Consider the following 19767-nt stretch of genomic DNA (forward strand, 5'->3'; position numbering starts at 1 on the left):
TGTTACAATGCATAGTATTACCTGATCTTTACTGTTACAGAAAGTGACCAATATCAAAATATGTTCCATTCATTTAACGTGAAATGATACAACATACTCTACCAACTGAACTGCGAGCTGCCTGTTGCAACAAACATTCTGAGAAATACTACCACTTGAAAACTTAAAAGCTTGCAGACTGGGATGTGTCTCAGAAGAGCGGAAGGCTGTGTAGGCAAATTCATCGAAAGTATCGAACTCTGATACATATACAATACTATTCAGCGATATGTCGACTTTTTGAAACAAAGTATTTTGTCAGAGTGGATTTGATAAGCATGTGGTGGGGAAGCATTTCTCTGATCACAGTTTAATTTCTTGATAAGATCATGGACTAGTAAGTAGCCTGGGACTGTTAATGTGGGTATTGCATGAATAAAATGGAAGGTACGGCTCTGGCCCCACATCTACCTATTATAGAGAAAGAAACTAGACAATAGAACAGGTCTTGTAGTGTGGGATGGATCATTTGTACTTCCCCTGAGGTGAAGTCATGACTTAGAAAGTACTCTCAGTCCTTAAATATTATGCAAATGTAAGGTGGAACCATGGAAGATAAACAAGTAATTATCTGGTATTCATCTGGAAAATCCAAGGTTTCACTGCTGAAAGCTGCTTATATTCCCACTGAACTTCCTTCTATTTCTCTGACACAAAGGTAAACAGCCATGACAAATCTGTATTGACCGAAAATTCTCAACTCTGCTTTCAGACTATGCAGTGTTCTATTTATTTTAGGTATTTATTGCCTAATTTGTGACTACATCTAGTGTCTAGATTCTGCATATAGAGCTATACTGGGAATTTTGGGGCAGCGTAGGAACATCTGAGATGCTCTACACAAGCTAGTGTAGGTAGGCTAGTTAAAACATCATAAAATTCTCTGTTGTGAATGTAGTAAATGTGCAAAACACTGAATCTAACTGCTCCCAGAAAATGAGTAGAAACAGTGTTAGTTAAAAAACTTTTAATTGTCTAGCCATGTACATGTGTCCAGTGTAAAAGTGAAGACAGGTGCATGTGATGTGATAAAATGAAATGGCAAATTGATCTTTATTTGAAAGAAAACTAACTTATGCTTCCAATGCAACTGCAACAATCATTACTCTGACTCATCTAGAGAAGGGAGGACTAAAAAATTATGTGTCCGTAAAATTTCTCATAAGAGAGAGCAAATGCAGTAGCTTCCTGATATCTGGACTGAATGAGTTGAAGACGTCTTGATTCTCTGCTGTCCAAAGAGTATGCAACATGACTCTACTTTGAAAACCAAGTATGTATGTGATACTTGAGTCTATATTTGCATTGTTTTGGTCCTGAAGTGCATTTGGCATCATTCCTCATTTCAGCTATTTTCTAGCTAAACTATAATCTCCAATTACACCTTACCTTAAGTGAATTACAAAACAGAGCCAGTCTTAGGTCAACAGATTGGTTTATATGACATCCAATATCAAAGTAATCTTTTGTGTTTCTATCCTGTAACAGCTGCTTAGCGTGAGGTTCGTCATCTCCTCCATGTTAAATTTTGATCTTCATTCTTCCAGATGATCCCCTCATGCTCCTAGCTTCTTAATCATACAACCAAAAACTACTTCTTTTTTCCTCCTACCAAAGACAAATGGAGTAATTTCCCCATTGCCCTGTGGTCTTCTTAAGAATTAGTCCTGACATGGTAATGATGTGCATAAAGATCTGAGCTTAGTTTTTTACCACAATATATTTACTCTGGGATGAGTAATTTCACTGAAGTAATTAATTCAATAGCTTGTTTCCAGAGAAAGATGTGCTCTTCAATTGATCTGAACACAGTGTAATTTTCTTTTCCATGACTGTGTATCAACAAGAAAACACTCTTACATTCATACTAAAGGCATGCTGCACTTAAATAAAAGATAAGCTTCTGGAGTATTTTGCATCAGGGCCCTGGAACTGATTACTATTTCCTTCTCTCTCCTTAATTCTTTTTTGCTTATTACTTAGTACTTGTTTAAATTAAGACATGGGATCTGAGCCGTTTCAAAGCTGCAAATACAAACATGCCTGCAATATATTCTTAGCTTTCTTTGTAACAACTAATGCAGTGGCTTTCTTCATAACGTGACCGCCCTGTTCTCACATCATCCACCTGGCACTATCATCAGGTCATTCCGGAAAGCTTTGTGCAATATTTCTTACTAGTAATTCAGTGGGAATAGATGGCATCTCTTACAGCACCCAAGACTATTTTCTAACTTGGTCATCAAACAGCTTCTGGGAAAGATGGAAAGATAAGCTGGTTAGGCATGGATAGCTTAGGGTATCACCTATGCTGATGGAAAGAAAAAAGCATAGCTGAATCATAATAAGAATGTCATGAAAAGCAAAATTGATAAAATCTGGCTTTTAACAGTCCCACATCCATTTGTATCACATCACTGTAATACTCCTCATTTCCTTCACATACCCCTTAGCACAGAATTGACTTTCAGGTTCACTCTGCATTCCCTTACACCTTATCCAGAGCCCCTAGCTCTGTTTTATGTCCCTAATTACTCCTACAGTATACTCACCTTCCCCTTCCTTTCTATCACCTGTTTGGCTGAGGAAGAGGAAGGGAAATTGCCTCTTTCTTCCCCTAGGTTACAGTTACAGACATGTTAATTTGCTAGCTTATTTTTATTGTGGTCTTTTTTCCTGTGTAAGGGTGTGGATGCAGTCCCTCACTACTATAGATTATTTAAGTTTCCTGTGTTCAGGCTGTATTTCCAAGAGTGCAGCCAACATATCAAGATTCTTCCTCTCTATTCTGCAGCTATGAGACCACAGATGAAATTCTGTGTCCAGATTTAGCTCTCCAGTGTAAGAAAGATGTGGGCAGACTGGAGTGAGTGTAGTGGAAGGTCACTGGGTTGGTCAGTGACTGGAACAAACCTACAGAAAGATACTGAGACAGTCTCATCTACTCAGCCTGGAGAAAAAAAGGCTAAAGGTGGAACATAATTACAGTCATCCTTTACATAAAGTGAGATTATAGAGAAGGCAGAGACAGATTTTTCTCACAGGGATGCGCAGTGAAGCGTCAACAAGAAGCAATGGACACAAGTTATACTATGAGAAATTCTGATTTAAGGAACATAATCTTAACAATATGGATGGTTAAGCATGGGACTAGATTTGCAGAGATGATCTGGGCACTCCATCCTTGAAATATTCAAAACATGACTGGACAAGCTTTGAAGCTAGCCCTGCTTGAAAGGAGAAATTGGACCACATCATGTCAGGAGTTCCCTTTCTATCTAAATTATTTTACAATTCTGCATCTTGGTTATTCTGAAGCTTCTTGTCAATCAGATTTACTACAAATTCACCAGTAGGTTTACAAGTGATTTGATATGGGAGGCATGGATCAGAGGAAAAAGCAAACTGATAGACAGATGAGTGAACAAAAGAAGTAATGCTATCAGATTCCTTTCCCTAGAGATACGCTTGTCCTGACCACTTGCAAAAGTGGTAGACAGCTAGTCAACATCATTCCTTGCTGAATGTTACTATGTGCAGTAAGAAATTCAGATTACAATTAGCAGTTTCCTTCTGTGCCATACTGAATGCAGCTGTATTATTTCTGCCCAGGCCCCCATGAAAGCATACAACACCACTGTGTTATGATTACTTTTGTTTTGTGAGACATATCTACAGGAGATCTTCACAGAAGTAGGAAATACATAAGCAGTGGCAAATACTAACAGGTTGAAACATTAAAGAACCTGCAGCCAATGACACAGAAATCCGGGAAGCAGGCTCCAATAAAGCATTCAGATGAACAGGAACCGGTTTGGCTTGCAATAAATTAGAAAGCTATGTGAAATATGATAGCTTCCCCAAGCTGTTGTTTGAGAGTTCAAGGAGTGTGAGAACAGAGGAAGATGAACTTATGCAAATTTTATATAGGTACCTTTTGTCAGAGTATGTTTTAATCTGTGAAGGAGGAGCATCATCTCCGGGCAGTTTAAAGGTCAGAAGGCAAGCTGTCCACTTGAGATCAGTCCCTCTTCTTTCTTACTCATGAACAAAGATGTGGTCAAGAATTCTTCTGAGTATTCTGTCATTGAATTGGATTGCATCAGTGTCTTCTGAACCGTAAGAGATCATATATTCTATGTTTTTGTGATAACGTATTTTATTTCCCAACAGGTTATTTCTTCTGGGAAACTGCTATATTATAAACTGGTTATTTGGGACCTAGGTTTTGAAATGCATCTGAAATGGAAGTAGATGATATTGAAGGGTGATTTGGAATGATGTTCTCCATCTTAAAACTGCTATGAAATTTGTCTTGAATGACAGAAACCTAGAACTGGAGTAGATGAAGACTGAAATGCATGGGTAAAATGAGGAGGAGTTTCAAGGCTAGGCTAGCAAATAATACTAATGATCAGGATTGGTATGCATCAGCAGTAGAGAGTAAGCATGGTGTACGAGGATGTGCTACAGGCCAGATGATGACTGGTACCAGCGCCTGTGCTGAATCGCAATCCTAGTACAGTATGAGTATGAGTGTATGAACCTGAGTATATGAGTATTACACACACTGTGATTCTCAGTTTATGCAGCACTATCATGTCCATGGATATAAAGACACAAACAGAAGATATATAAAAATATATATATATTTATACAAATAGAATATATACGCAAACAGATATTTATATATATATATTTATACAAACAGAAAATTTCAGTGATGATTTAAAAAAATACACCAATATTAGAGTTTCAAACTTATTCTTGAAAGTTCTAAAGGAAAACATTGTGATAGTCAGAGAGTTTAGCTCTCATTAGTATTAATCATTTTACTCTTGGTCTTTGAACATTAGACTGAACCGGGCAAATGAAAACAACAAAGGCAATGAGAGCAAGTAAAGGTGTGGGAGAAAAAACAGGGAAAGGATAGGATTATCAAGAAAAGATCATATGAGTCATGCCACGCTGCAGAATCAACTCATTGATTCTGTCATACATTATTTGGAAAGACTAGTTTGGGCAGCAGAGAACTGGCAGCCAGCAATAGAACTATACAGCAAATTTGAAGGAATGTTTTTCAGAGGAAGAATTTGGGGAAGGAAGACTGCCATAATTATAGAGAGCAATATAACTGCAAAGGTTCAGTGGAAGATAGAAGCAAAGGATACAACAGAGATATAAGGAAACAGAATAGAGCATGCAGGCTAGATTGAGCATTCCCTGGAACATTCTGCAGAATGTAAAAGCAGGATCATTTTTTGTTTATCATGCTGACTGACATAATATACGTGAATTCTTATCCAGGGGGAGAAATATCCAGAGAAAAATAAATTAAAATTTTGCTGCAACCATTAACTAGTATTTTTGTCATTGACCTCAAAAAGAAGCTAAATATCACTCTTCCTTGTGGGAAATTCCAGAGGTTTAATTATACATTACAGGCCATGGGAGGATAAACACAGCTGTGCTTGTCAGGTGTTTAGACACTTTAGTAATTGGAGCTATGTAAATACCTGGAATGGAAAGATGTAGTATCATGCTGAGTAAGAGACTACATAAAATAATGCCAGTCTTCCAGCTCAGAAAGAGCTGTGAAGGACAAAAATTTGTCATCTGTACTTCCTTAGTCCTTCCACTGTTTTGAGAAAGCTCTGGACTGTGTCTTCCTTCACAGATAGGTTATTTGTGTGATATTTCCTGTCTTGTTTGCCCTGACTTTCCTCTGTGACTAAACTCTATGATTTGGTCTGGCCTTCTTACAGTCAGTATGTGCTGCTGGTCCCAACAGTAGTGAGGAGTGACTCTCCACAGACAGCTTGTGTGCAGCTCCACAACCTCAGTGAACCGCTGTCCCTGAGCATAGTCCTGGAATATGGCAGTATTAAGAAGACTCTCTTTGAGGAATCTGTGACAAAGAATGATTTCTTCAAGTGCTACGAGTTCAAGGTATTTTCTCTTTTGATACTACTGAAGAGGATATAGAAGCTGGAAACACCCCTAAGTGGAACTCTTCTTGTCAGTGAGGGCAAAAAGACAAGGAATGTAGGCAGGGAACAGAATAAAAAATGATAAACTGCTGGAAAGGCTGCCAATATAGACAGGAAAAAGACAGACATATGAGTTGTAGGGGGAAGTTGGAGAAGGACTTTCCATCTCCTTCCACAGAAAGAAGTAAGCTTTTGATTGCCATAGGAGGTGCATGCACCTTATGGAACTGTCATAATTGTCAAGCTGGAGAATCCAGGAGCTGGGACATGCTCATTCCCTTTCCCATGACTCTGAAAGATTTGGACAGATATGACAAACAAGTCCCCAGGGTTAAGTCTTCCAGCATGCAGCAGGAGAAGATACTTCAGAGTTGAGCTATATGACTGGGACAATTTGCATATGAGCAGGTAGCTACATGAGATGAGGAAATGCATAGGACAGGGCATAGCTTAAAACCTTAGTACTTAATGACAGATTATGAGACTTTCACAGCAGAAATTCCCAGACTATCTCAGTGGCAAAGACAGGGCTTCCCATGACTTTGCACAATCTATTTATGATTCATGTGGCAGTCACTATCTTACCCGAGAACCTTAGGCATCCTGGAACCTCAACATGCCTCATTTATTACTTTTCCTTTGGGATTTTGTTTCTCTTCAGGTTCCTCCTGCTACTTCTGACCCCCTGGCATTCATTTCCTTCTCTGCCAAAGGCACCACAGTGAACTTAGCTACGAGAAGATCAGTGGCGATTCAGAATGTGGATAACGTTGTCTTCATCCAGACAGACAAACCCATTTACAAACCAGGACAAAAAGGTAGCTGAGGAATTTCAGTCAGCTAGTGAACTGTGAAACTGAGTGCAAGGGTGGGTCTAGAATGACAAGAACTTCCTCTTGTGGAATAAAAGACCATGGATTGTGATGGCAATACGTAATCCTTCAACTAGTATATGCTTGTCATCTGAGGTTGGGCTCATCAAAACTCAGTGAAAAATAGAACTGATTCACAGAATTGTTTTTACTGAGTTAATTGCATTTACAAGATCTTGAGTTCTGCCAGATTTACTGATGTCAGTCACATAGAAATTGTCCTTAAAAATACAGAGAATGATAGGTTAATCTTGTAGATAATAAAATGCACAGAAAAAAAGGATGTAATTTCCTGTCAAAGTCTCTTTCTGTTTGACTGTTAATCTAACTAACAGTGCTGATTCTATCACAATATTTAAATGACAGTTCTAGCTGTGGTATAGTTAGCCATCTCTTTAGTATAATTCAGTGCTTATCCTTAGAATGAAGACAAATTCTTCCTTCTGTTTATTTTTTTCATTGAATTTGTTTCTATAAACTTTTTTTAGGAAACACTCAAAAAAATCTGAGTCCTTCAAGAAGAATTGAAGGCAGAACAGTGTATTTGGATTTACTATAGAAGTTACTTTAGTCCCAGAGGGACAAAATTGAAGACATTTGAGCTGACAAGTGTATTTCGATTTTCTTGTTCACTAGAGAAGATAATAAAATCCTTTCTACTTCTCTGGAGACTCTTTAGTTCTCCCTAAAATCCCAGGCAAACTTTGTTCCAGTTTTATGTTGAAAATAACTTACTTACAACTGTTAATGACTTTTTTTTTGTCCTACATTTTTTTTCAGTGTTGTTTCGTGTGGTCACTTTGGACACCCAGTTCAGACCTGTTGAGGAGATAGTAAGTATGAATGATAATTAAGATTTTTCACGCACCTTCTTGAGGTACCTGCTCACTGAGACACTGAAAAAATAAGTCCCTGAGATAGGCCTCCTGATGTTTTTGAAGAACTGCAATAACTCCTTGGTTTCATGTTCCATTCTTTCCCTACGTTTATAGAAGGCAAAGAGTCTGAAAGCATTTCTGGAAATGTCTCAGAGTACTCAGATTTTGTAGACACTACACTTGCCTCAGTTATGTAAAAAGAGACTGGGTCTTTTTGAAAAGTAAACGAATTCACAAACAGATTATCCTCTTAAAATTATCTAATTACAGACATGAGCTTCCAACTATTCTCTTGGCCCAGTTTTCTGCATCCAGAGAAAGCTGTTCACAGCCTTCTTTATGTTCTAGTATTTCTCAAGGTTCACAGTTAATTTCTTCGGATTTTGACAATTTGTTTTTTTCCTTTTTTTTTTTTTTTTTTTCCCTCCTCCAGTATCCCCGAATCATCATCGAGGTAAGAAATGCAAAGTGTCATTAAAACAGAAATTACTTTGGCAAGACTATGCTTCATCACTCACCATAGTGTCAATAGCTGAGGGAGGCTCATCCAGAGCACACTGTCTAAAGTTGAGATTGAATAGTGGCAGTACCCATTATGAAACACTGGAAGAGAAGGAATCAGCAGAACTGGAGATGTTAGTCAGAGGTGGCATTGGATTGCTGCTGTGTCTCTCATTAGGTTTTGAACAAGAATGTTCAATGTAATCTTTGGTAGGACTACAATAAACAGGCTGGTGAAATAACCTCATTCTCATACAAGCATAACAATAACTTTCTGAAGTGCTATGTTCTGCTGGGGAACAGGTTAACAACAAATCAGTCTTCTACAACATTTCACATCACTAGATCTCAAAGAATTTTCTACAAGAGAACAGCATAATATTACCATCTTACAGACAGTGCTGAGTCAGAAAGACTTATGCAAGAGCTACAAATAAGCAACCTGAGTCCCATCTGGCAATGTATCTAAATTCCAGTCAAATATAAACTTCAATTGATTTAATCCATTAATGGATATGAAAAATTAATAGGAAATCAGAGCACATGTTGTCAGCCCAAACTCACATTCACTCTGTGATGCACTTAATCAATATGCCAGTACACCAAAAAGGCAAGAAGACAAGAAACAAGGTTATAAACGTTTTGGTACATCTCTTTCTCCCACTTTCCAGGATCCGGACCGAAATAAGATCTTCCAGTGGTTGGACATAACATCTAAGCATGGAATTGTCCAGCTCTCCTTTCCACTAACCCCGGAGCCTATTCTAGGGTCCTACCACATCACTGTGGAGAAGAAGTCGGGTGAAAAAGAGTACCAGTTCTTCACAGTGGAGGAATACGGTAAGCAAAGGTCTCAAATTGCCTTGCACCAGCAATGGGGCTGGCTATGTGTCAGTCATATAGGAGTTGCTAGTGCAGTTTGACAACTTTGAGTTCTCCATTTCATGCCTGAGCAAAAAAGACATGGAGGGAGTTGGGTGCAGAAAGTGAAGGCAAGAAAGAAAACAGGAAATTCTAAGAACGGCAGCATCTTCCACGAATTAGATTAGGAGTCTAATTATTTTCTGGACTTGGCAAAAAGTCGTTGTGTGACTTTGGGATCCACATTTTATCACTCAGGCTTCACACTCCCCATCTGTTCAGAGGCAAAATGAATGAGTCAGGCCTGTCCTGTTTTGTGGAGGTCTTCATCATATGAGAAGAAGTAGACTAAAATATGCAGTAGAAATCTGAAGATATTATCTACCAAGCAGATTAAATGATAGGTACCAGATTGTTACACAGGGAGGGTGGAAAGCTGGTGAAAGCACAAGGTGGCAAACAGTGGGTACTGGGGATGGCAAAGCCCTCATAGTGATCTGCTTACTCTCTGGAATAGATCATATGGAGGGAGTTGCTAAATTCAGCTTGATTTTAGGAGTTTTCCCATCTTTTAGTGACAAGTTTTCCTTAGTAGTCCCCAGAGAAGGCTTGAGAACTCTCAGGTGTTTGGAAATCTCTTTCTTGCTTTCCCTCCAGAGCTATTTCATACCTCCCAGTCTCCTGTGTACAAGTGCATGAGAAGGAGGCCTTTGCCAGCTGTGTTGTCATTATTGCTGGTGATCTGGGAGAAAAGATAAGCTGAAAAGAGAGAATGACAGCAATCTGTTTGATTTTACCATCTCACTTAAGCTGTTGCCTTTCTCCTTAAACAGGCCTGGACAACATCCTTTAAGGTTTGAGTAGTTTCAGACATTGGCATTATTCTCACCTTTCTCTTGAAGAAAATGTACAGCTAATTAAAGTGATTTTTTTTTCCACAGCTTTTTATCAAACCTATTATTAGTATGACTATTATTGCATTTTAAAGAAGTTATTCATCTTACCATTAAAGGTTACTTTTTCTCCAATAATATCCTACAGCCAGCAGCTAGATAAACCTTTCTTTGAATCATTTCCTCTCCCTTTCTGTTGAAAATGCCTTTGTCAACTGTTTTTTTTTCAACTGTCTTACACATCCATACCTGCCTATGGCATGCAACTGCTGATCAGTCGTATCCACATTGCATTCCTAGTGCTGCCAAAATTTGAAGTGACAACCACCGTGCCAAAGAGCATTTCTTTCTTTGATGAAGAAGTCAGAGTGAACGTTTGTGCTTTGTAAGTATTAGAGCTGAGAAGAACACATTTGTTCACAAGAAACATGGGACAGAGGATCATGTGCCAGGCTGGAATGTAGGGACCATGCTGCTGATTCAGAGTATGCGTTAAAAGCAATTCCTTTAGCTATGTCTTCCATGACATGAAATAACTCTCCTTCCACTGCATAACAGAATGCAAACTGGGAGATTTGTATGTGTCCAACAGTTTGAAGATATCAAACAGTAAGTCCTCAGTAGTTCTCCAAGTACAGACAAGGAGAGAAATAGTACAGAAGAGTCTATCATTAAGATTGCTGCCTGTGACACTGCCAAAGGACAGGATGGCATGAGCTAAATGGGTGGGTAGGATCTTTCTGTACTATGTCCTGTGTTGTGTTAAGGTGTTAATGAGAAAAAGCAAGCAGCAGGGAATATTGTTTCAATCCCGAGTCCAGTACCTGACCTTGCAGAATGACTACACCAAGACAACAGTGAAACAGACTTTTTTAACGTGATGCCAGAAACAGTCTAAAAATAGTTGAAGGGAATTCTCTTAGGCTTAAATGGTCCTAATTCCCAGCTGCTCTTCTGTGTGTGATCTGGGCACTCCTGAGGAGTTTAGAGTCTGCATTGCTCTGCAGTGTTTGCAGGTTCCATGCTAAGTCCACATGATGAGATTCTTGTGTCTCTTCCTCTGCTAGATACACTTATGGCCAACCGGTGCAAGGGAATGCCCAAATCAATGTCTGTCAGCAGCGCTTTTATAGTCCACGATGTGAGCAAAAACAGAAAGAAACCTGTGAAACCATCACTGGACTGGTATGAATCGGGACAAGGCCTTTCTTCCCAGTCTGCTTTACTACCCAACATGTAGCACATTCATTTCCTGGGGAAATCCAGAGAGACAATTCCAGAGGCATGTTTACTCTCCCTGTCTCACAGACAACACTGAAAGCCCACAGAGGTAGCTTTTACTAATGACCTGATTAGGAGACTCTGATTTTTCCTTCAGAAAGAGTCAGCAGGAGGGAGGGAAATTTATCAAACTATATAATTTGTGATCATTCCTACAACACTGGAGTTGTGTTCTTACCAAGTCTAATCATCAGACCTCTACTGAGAGTCTTTGAAGACACTTAAAATTAAACTAAGGATTAATTTCTCCACTAGATCAGACTTAAAGTGCTCTGATCAGAGTTCAGGCATCATGCAAGATGGATTTAAGAGTAAGTGTGAGCATTGAGGAGACAGGTTTCCAGATGCAAGAGTAAACAGTACTGAAACAATGAACTGGGAAGGGAGCCGGGAAGTGAGAACTGTAAGGTAATAGGGGAGCCAGCAGAAAGGAACAGCTGAAGAAGATGTGAGCAGAGGCAATGAAGCTCTTCAGAGAATCACTAATACAGATTCAGGAGCAATTTTCCAGACCTTGAGGAAAACGGGCATTCCCCTTTGTGCTCCTTTTTCAGCTGGGGAAGGATGGCTGCCTCAACACTGTCATCTCTGTCAAAACCCTCCAGCTGTACCGCAGCTATGCCAGGACGTACGTCAGCCTCAATGTCGAAAGCATCGTCACTGAAAATGGGACAGGTAACACCAAGTGGAGGTTGAGAGTAGCTGACTACAGCTAATACTTTCTTAGACAAATCTGCTGGATCTTGATCTGTGTGGCAAACAACCAGCAAGCACCATTTTCTTCCTGTAGCTCTTCCTCCAGAGCACCACCACTCCATATAGCTTTTGAAAAGACAATTTTTTGCCGAAGTCTGACTTCTGTTTCCTCCCCTTTATACTGGGTGCACCTCACAGGTATCCAGATGAAAGACTACGACTATGTTGCAGTCAATCAAGAAAAGGACAGAGTGATGTTCAGAAATATGGATCTGTATTACAAGAGGGGAATTCCTTACCATGGTGAGGTGAGTACCTGACAGGATACATGTAGATCAAGACTCTCTGATGTGTAGCATGGTAATCACTGTGTTGCTCCTTTTATGGATGTCCCTTAATCTTGCTGACAATTTCCCATGATGAGGCTGTGTAACAATGATTGCTGTACAGTTCTCTTATTGCAGTAGATGTCCCTAGAGAAAAAGACAAAATTACATCCTATCTAGAGTGTTAGGGTCTCAAAACTATTTCAGCAACAGCTGTGCCTACACTGAAGGTAGAATTTACCCTGCCTTGCATCACACAGTCCCAGAGGTGTTTTCTTAAAGCAGTGTAGTTGTTGGAGCATATTTCCACTTCTTGGCAACCTGCACATGTAGTATAAACCCAGGCACAGAAAAGTGAATGAGCTGCAGAGCATCATCCTGATAAGCAACGGGAACAGAGGATATGCACAGATGCCTAGGAGCTGGGCAGTGCTAATGAGCTCCATAGGTTACCTGTGGCCATGCAGTCATCTGATTGTTTTAGGCTTGTTAATTGATGCTCTCCAAAGAGTATGTGCTCTGGAGCCCATCTTTGTATTTGCTCAGGAAGGGAGAACACAGGGTAAGAATTTAAACCAATATTTCTCCTTTTGGTAATTTTAAATTTATGCAATGGCCCTGATCAAATGGAAACTGAAGAGAAGCAGAGTACTTATCACTAAAATAATATTTTATACAATACCATGTATATGGCCTTTCTTCCTTTGTGACATATAGTTTGTCCTTGTACTGATGCCTGCCTTTGTCTGCCACAGAACTCCTGTTCCTTCAAAATACTGAGGACCATTTGCCTCTCAAATATGTTTTGCTCTTGATTTCTACTCTCTGCAGTGGTTCTCAGTGCTTAAGTGTGCATCCTCTGGTGAGCAGAGGTTTGCTGTTCTTTTTGTTGTTTCGGGTGTTTTTTTCTGAATCCCTTGGGTATTCTTTGGGTTCAGATCACTGTGATGAATGCAGATGACAAGCCTGTTGCCAACAAGACCGTCCTGCTGGAGCTCAATGAAAACTATCTGGCCAACTATACCACTGACAAGAACGGCACTGCTGCTTTTTCTATTGACACATCCAACTTCTTTGATCCTAGTTTTAAGTTGAGAGTAAGTAAATACAGCTTTCAGTCTAATTCCTAAAAAAAAAAAAATACTTCATTGGAGGATTAGAAGCAATCAGTGGCTGCTGGCATGATTCTTTGAGATGAGAGAAGTAGGCAATCCATCCACCAACACCTGCAACCTGTGTGAAACTAATATGAGAAAACATCAGTGTTTGAGAACTGGCAGATTGCATCCCAGGAGTGTTTGGGCTACGGTGATCCTCAGCACCCCTCTGCTTTTCCCTCCACTCAGCAGACCTTTCTGCAGCCATCTTCTCCTTACTCTCATGCAATAGAGGGACCTTCCTCACAGACTGCCCTTCGTTCCCCAACAAGCCTGGGTGCACATCATCCTCCTTCACTGCTGCTGCCTACTTCCCTGTGTTTCTGCTGACAGAGACTCATGCTTGTTAGCATCATATGTTATTCTTATGTTGCCATGCCTGTGATGGAAAGACCTGAGAAAAGGAATGCTCTTTGACAACAATGCCATTTTAACTCATAGTAAGTCCTAGCAGTTTATACAACCTCTCCCTAGCCTGCAAGAGTCTGAAATAATTATAACATGTCATAGATGTCTGAATATACTAAGTTGTCCAGGAAACCTCCCTGCTCTGGACTGATGAAGCATAAGGTTTTTACACCAGCTCTTGCTCTTGGCTTAAACAGCCCCACAAAATCAGGATACAAACAGAATATTTTAGATGCCTTTGCCTCTCACCCACCTGTCATTTTTTGATTTTCCCCCTTGATAATTCCCCATATATGACTTTTCGGCTTCATAGGTCAGGCAGGCACCAGATGACTGTGAAGACTTCTTCATCTGGAGGGATGATAATGAGCCACAAGCTTCATTCTTTGTCCGGCGTTTCTACTCACGGACTAACAGCTTTGTAAAAATAGAGCCAATCAAGGAGAAGCTCAGCTGTGGCCAGCAACAAATGATCAACGTTCACTATGTCCTGAACAGAGAGGGCTACAGGAATGCCACACACACAAACTTCTACTATGTGGTAAGCGCTATCTTGACTCCCCAAACACCTCTTTTCTTTCACCTTCTCTTGAACACCATATAAGGCATAAATCTCCAGACCAGAGAGCAGTTACAGGTCATAGATGGACTTGATGCCCTTTGAAGCCTCTTAGAACACTACTAAAAATCAATGATTTTATAAGGGAAGGGAGAAGGTGATTTTGATCCTGTCTCATTAATTTTTTCTATGTCCAGGTGATGACAAAAGGAAAAATTGTTCTTAGTGGCCAGAAGGAAGTCAGTATCTCTGATGGTAAGTTCTAGACCATGTTACTAATGATACTTCAGAGCATCATTCTGAGAACCAGAGCATTAGTGAGTTTTGTAAGAAGCGATGAAAGCAGAGAGCTGCAGCTGCTTCTTAAACCCCATGACCTGTCACCACTCACAGTATCGTTTGCTTTTGCTGTAGCATCTAGCCAATAATCAAATTTATCTTGTTAGTTGAAAAGACAAAAACTTTGTGGCAACTGAACACAAGGAATATGACTTTCTCCTGTTCTAATTCTTATCAAGGAGCATTTGCAGTTTTAGTTATTCTGTGACATCTAAGTCTTTGCGAAGTGGAAGACTAAATCTTTTTAAAGTTTGAAATAATAAATGTTCCATTTGACAGGGTTATTTAGCAGTTAACTGCTTGGAATTTCAGAAATCTCCAGATACCCACCAATGACAAAATATCAATAATTTGTTGTTTCATTGTTAAAAACATCTTTTCTTGTGGATTCTGGTCTGTTCCTAGTCCTGAATAGATGGCCTAAGTAAACCTCATTCCACATATAAAACTTGTTTAGTATTTGTCATCTTTGGTCTTAAGCCTTATTTCCTGTACCTACTCCAGTAGCTGTCATCCACGTAGATCAGAACTTCAAATTTCTTACTGTTAAGCGAGCACTTTCTTACCTCAGGAGATTGGCCTATCTCCTCTGGCATAGGAGGTTCTAGATTTGAGACCCAAAGGTAATGTTGTACTCTTTTCTTAGCCATCATGCACAGGTTTCCAACTTTACTCAGGTCTCTGCAAAACACCCTGCTCTTATCACCCTCCAGCTTGTATCTATTGCTTTGTTGATGGGAGGTGTTCCTCAGGCATTGGGAGAGAAATCTTCCAAAGTCCAGGTTCTCTGTTTTTTGTAGGTGCTGATAGGCTATGGGTAAGTATGTGGTCCTTCCACTCAAGCTGAGTTCTGTCTAATTTATTTTTCTGGCTCTCTCTCCCTTGTTCCATGATCCTGCTACAGCTCCCAGAGGTACATTCTCCTTCACACTGACTGCCACTGAGAAGCTTGCCCTCAGTGCCAGACTGTTGCTCTACACGGTGCATCCTCATGGGGAGGTAGTGGCTGACAGCTCTAGGATATACAGTGATGTATGCTTCAAAAACAAGGTGAAAACTTTTGCTTTCTTATTAAGGCCTGCATTAACCGTCTCTTTGCTGAGAGAACAATTAGGCAATGACTTCATCAAGAGCTCCACACTCAGAATAGAAAAGGTACAGATGTGCCTGAGAATGTGAGGAGCTGTCCCTGAAATTGACGCCTAAGTTCAGACTCAGACTAAGTTCTCAATAGAGTGGGGAGAGGGAGGTGACTGGGGAATTACAGAGGCTGTGAATTTTTACAGAAGAGGGATTCAGAAGGGTTGTGTAGCAGTAGAAGCTTTGTTTCACAGAGAATTATAGTAAGCACTGGTAAAAGTAAGATTTAGATTTGTGTGCCAAGCTGATCCTCCTAATTTCAATGTCATTGTCTTGGATTTATTAATTTCTAGCTCCAGCTCCAGTTCTCTGAGAAGCAGGGTCTCCCAGGCTCTAAAGTCCATCTCCAACTTGAAGCTGTTGCCAACTCCTACTGTGCTCTGCGAGCTGTAGATCAGAGCATCTTTCTACTTCATCCTGCACAAGAGTTATCTGCTGAGAGGGTAAGTCACATCGCCAGTCCTGTGTTCTTTTGACCTGGGGACACTCAGAATGATATGCCAGTTGCCACCTGCCACCTCTCTGCTGGTGGCTGTATTTTTGTTCTTCCCTTGGAAACTGACATCTCAGTGATTAAAGAAAAGTCTATGGCAACTGTACAATTCAAATAAATTGACAGTGGAACACTTGCTTTTGGAAAGCATGGCAGTGTAAGACATATTCCAAGAACATGTCCTTGAAAGCATAGTTATTCTTTGGGAAGCAATTATTCCAAAATTGCATTCTATGACTCAAATAGGCTCTGGGCCCAGAACAAAGACTGTGGATGTCAGCTAGTACCTTGTCAGATTCCAGTCTTGCCTTTGCATAACTCAGGAGTATATCTCCATGCTCTTTTCTGAAATTCACCTGCCAAAGTCATTGCAGCTCAGAAGGAGGAGGTTAGAGTGCAGTCCTTCCTGTATATCGCCAGCCAAATTGCTTATTTGTGTCTAGGTTAGGTATCATTAGGCAAATTCACTGTAGTTCCCCAACAGGATTACTTGGGGATCAACATCAGCTTTGAATATATGTGATATTGCACCTGCCTTGGATCTTTCTTGTGTTGATACTGATTGTTCTCACTTTCCAGGTATATTACCAACTTCGTGTGAATGATTTATATGGCTACTACTATAATGGGATAGACCTGGAAGATGACAAATCAGAGGGCTGTACACCAGTCAAAACCATGTTTTTTGATGGCTTATACTATGAACCTGTGAATGTCAGTCGTGATGGTGATGCCTACAGGATTTTCAGGGTATGTGCTCTGTGTGGTTCTTTTATGTGGGAGGTGTTCCAGAATAATTTGTGCACATTAGCATTCAACTTTCTCAGGTAGTGATTCTTACTACTACGAGAAGACAGCTGGTGCTTTTAACTGCCTAAAGGCTCAGATCACTCAGTTACTGCCTTCTTATCCCCACCTCTGTCTCAGGAAGACTGAAAATCACTATTAGATGTATTTGTTACGATCCTGCCCATACTTCACTAGACATTTCCTAAGTAGGACCATGACCTTGGCTCATGATCTCAGGCATTCCTAGCAAAGATCTGAGTTGATAATGCAGGCCACTTTGTTCCTAATATACCTGCCTCCACTCCTCACTGGCCTCATTGCCTAAGATATAACATGAGCTCCATTACTACCACTCTTCACATGACACTGTCGTGATTTGGCCCAGCTAGTACAACAGCTCCATGACAGTCTCTCGCTCCATGCCCCCATTCACCCTCATTAGGATGGCACAGACCCCAGCAAAATGGGAGTAAAAAGATAAGCAAGGTTGTTGTGGATTAAGACAAGGGCAGGGAGGGCTCTCTGCCAGTTATGGTTCCAGGTGAAACAGACTCCAGTACTCGACTTAGGAAAGTAGGAAAGTTTATTCTACAAGAAACATAACGGAATAAAAGCAAAAAGGGAGTAGGATGATGAGGAAATTACAACCAGCACTTTAAGATCTCTCTCCTCTATCCTTCCTTTCTTTCTGGGCCCAGCTCACTTCTCCCAATATCTCTACCTCCTCCCCCTATAAATGGCTCAGGGGGTCAGGGAGTGGGGGATGTGGTCAGTCTCTCACAGATGGGCTCTGCCGCTTCTGTCTTCTCATATGAGGATGTCTCCTGATATTCTTCCCCTGCTCCAACCCCAGAACACGGTCCTTAACAAACTCCTCCAGTGTGGATTGTTCCCAACAGCTGTGGCTTCTGCCAATACAGGATCCCTCACACAGGACACAGTCCTTGGTGGATAACTTTGTCGTGAGTTCTTTGCCAAGGTTGCAGTTTCTGCAGTTATAGGGTCCCTCTCTTGGGACAAGGCCTCTTCTGGGCATAAGTTTAACAAGCTACTTTGTCGCAAGTTCCTTCCCACAGTTACAGCTGTGGATATTGAGTCCCTCCCTTGGGACACAGCCTGCTCTGGCCATACTGATAAAGGGTCCCTCCTTCGGGACACAACCTCTTCTGGCCATAGTTTTAAAGAAAAAAATCACTGCCCTTGGCTTGGGGTCTGTAGTGAAGTGAGTGGATCCCTCTCAAGGGACACAGCCTCTTCTGGCCATAGTCACTGTCCCTGGCTTGGGGCCTTTAATTAAGCAATTCTGCTGCCTCTAGTCCAGGGCCAACTTTAGCAAAACGAGTCTCTGCCCCTGATACAGAGTCATTATCAAAATGAGCCTCTACCGCTACTGTGGGCTCTTTAAAGAAATGAAAATAAATCTCAGCTTCACCAGTTCTCTCCGTAGAATGCAGTGGGGTCTCTACTCCAGCACACCTCCTCCTCTCTTTCATCACTGACCTTGGAGTCTGCATGGTTGTTTCTCTCACTGTTCCTGCTCCTTGCACCACCACCAGCCAGAAGAAGAAGGGACAGAAGAAGGAAGAAACGAGAAGAAGGAAGAAACTTCCTCTTCCTGCTTCTTCTTAAAAAGTGATCGTGGAAGTGTCTAATTGGCTCAGCCCTAGAAGTGGGTCTGGCTCAGAGCTGGGGAGAGTTGTGAGCAACTTCTTACAGGACCCATCTTTACAGCCCCTTCCCCCTTACCAGAAAAGGCTGTCATGTCAAACCATGACAAACACCAAGTGTCATTGCTCCATAAGAGAGGCATAGAGGTTGAAGAGGAACAGTTGTGACGTTTAGGGTTGAAAGAATGAGACGTGAGGAGGAAGGAAAGAAAGGAGGTATGATAACCTGGGTGGGAGAAGTGACATATGCTGGTAGCTAGTGCATGCCCTGAATGACGTGATTGATTCTTTCACATTCAGGATATGGGCCTGAAGGTTTTCACCAACTCAGTGCTACGGAAGCCAGTTCTGTGCAATGAAGACAAGTCAGATATGGAAGATTACCCTGGCTATGAGTCTGGTGCCATCCCTATAGCTGGCTATGGTGGAGGTAAAAGAAAGTTCATTCTGTATCTCCAGTCCCAATCTACCTGGTCTTCAAAACTCTTGTCTGTATATAGTAACAGTACACTGAGGTATTTTGAGGGAAATGAGTCTATATGTCCCAGTTTGCATTTAGTAATCTCTTTCTGTAGTCCTTACAGTAAAGTCAATCCTCTCTCACTTAGGTTCAGAGCAAATACAGGTTAGAACCTTTAATCAAATCACAGTTTAATTAAGTAGTTAAAAGGAAATGCCAAAGCAGAAAAATAATGGCAAGTCTCAATGACAAGAATTCACATGGCACTTGGCATACTTAGCATGTAGTCTTACAGTCTCTATATATCAGCAAGAGTTATGATTATCTTTCTCCAAGTCAGATTGTTCACCAAAAGAGTAAAAGTAGAAGTCACAGGTTGCCACAAGGGAAGTTGGTGTTCAACACTAGGAAAAAGTTC

General features: G+C 40.8%; 1 protein-coding gene across 1 annotated transcript in view; it reads left to right on the plus strand.

Moving 5' to 3' along the window:
* Nucleotides 1-587: 587 nt before the first annotated feature.
* Nucleotides 588-19767, plus strand: part of LOC104552582 (ovostatin-like) — a 36684-nt gene continuing 17504 nt past the window's right edge. The window contains exons 1-18 of the mRNA XM_062010560.1: nt 588-602; nt 4094-4158; nt 5805-5988; nt 6691-6847; nt 7682-7734; nt 8213-8233; nt 8952-9120; nt 10335-10419; nt 11102-11219; nt 11870-11990; nt 12210-12319; nt 13276-13434; nt 14216-14443; nt 14659-14716; nt 15705-15850; nt 16234-16383; nt 17013-17183; nt 19190-19329. Of these exons, the coding sequence (XP_061866544.1) occupies nt 588-602; nt 4094-4158; nt 5805-5988; nt 6691-6847; nt 7682-7734; nt 8213-8233; nt 8952-9120; nt 10335-10419; nt 11102-11219; nt 11870-11990; nt 12210-12319; nt 13276-13434; nt 14216-14443; nt 14659-14716; nt 15705-15850; nt 16234-16383; nt 17013-17183; nt 19190-19329 (2150 nt within the window). The remainder of the gene's footprint in view (nt 603-4093; nt 4159-5804; nt 5989-6690; nt 6848-7681; nt 7735-8212; nt 8234-8951; nt 9121-10334; nt 10420-11101; nt 11220-11869; nt 11991-12209; nt 12320-13275; nt 13435-14215; nt 14444-14658; nt 14717-15704; nt 15851-16233; nt 16384-17012; nt 17184-19189; nt 19330-19767) is intronic.

Source organism: Colius striatus, chromosome 1, assembly GCF_028858725.1.
Source record: "Colius striatus isolate bColStr4 chromosome 1, bColStr4.1.hap1, whole genome shotgun sequence".
NCBI classification, from domain to species: Eukaryota; Metazoa; Chordata; class Aves; order Coliiformes; family Coliidae; genus Colius; species Colius striatus.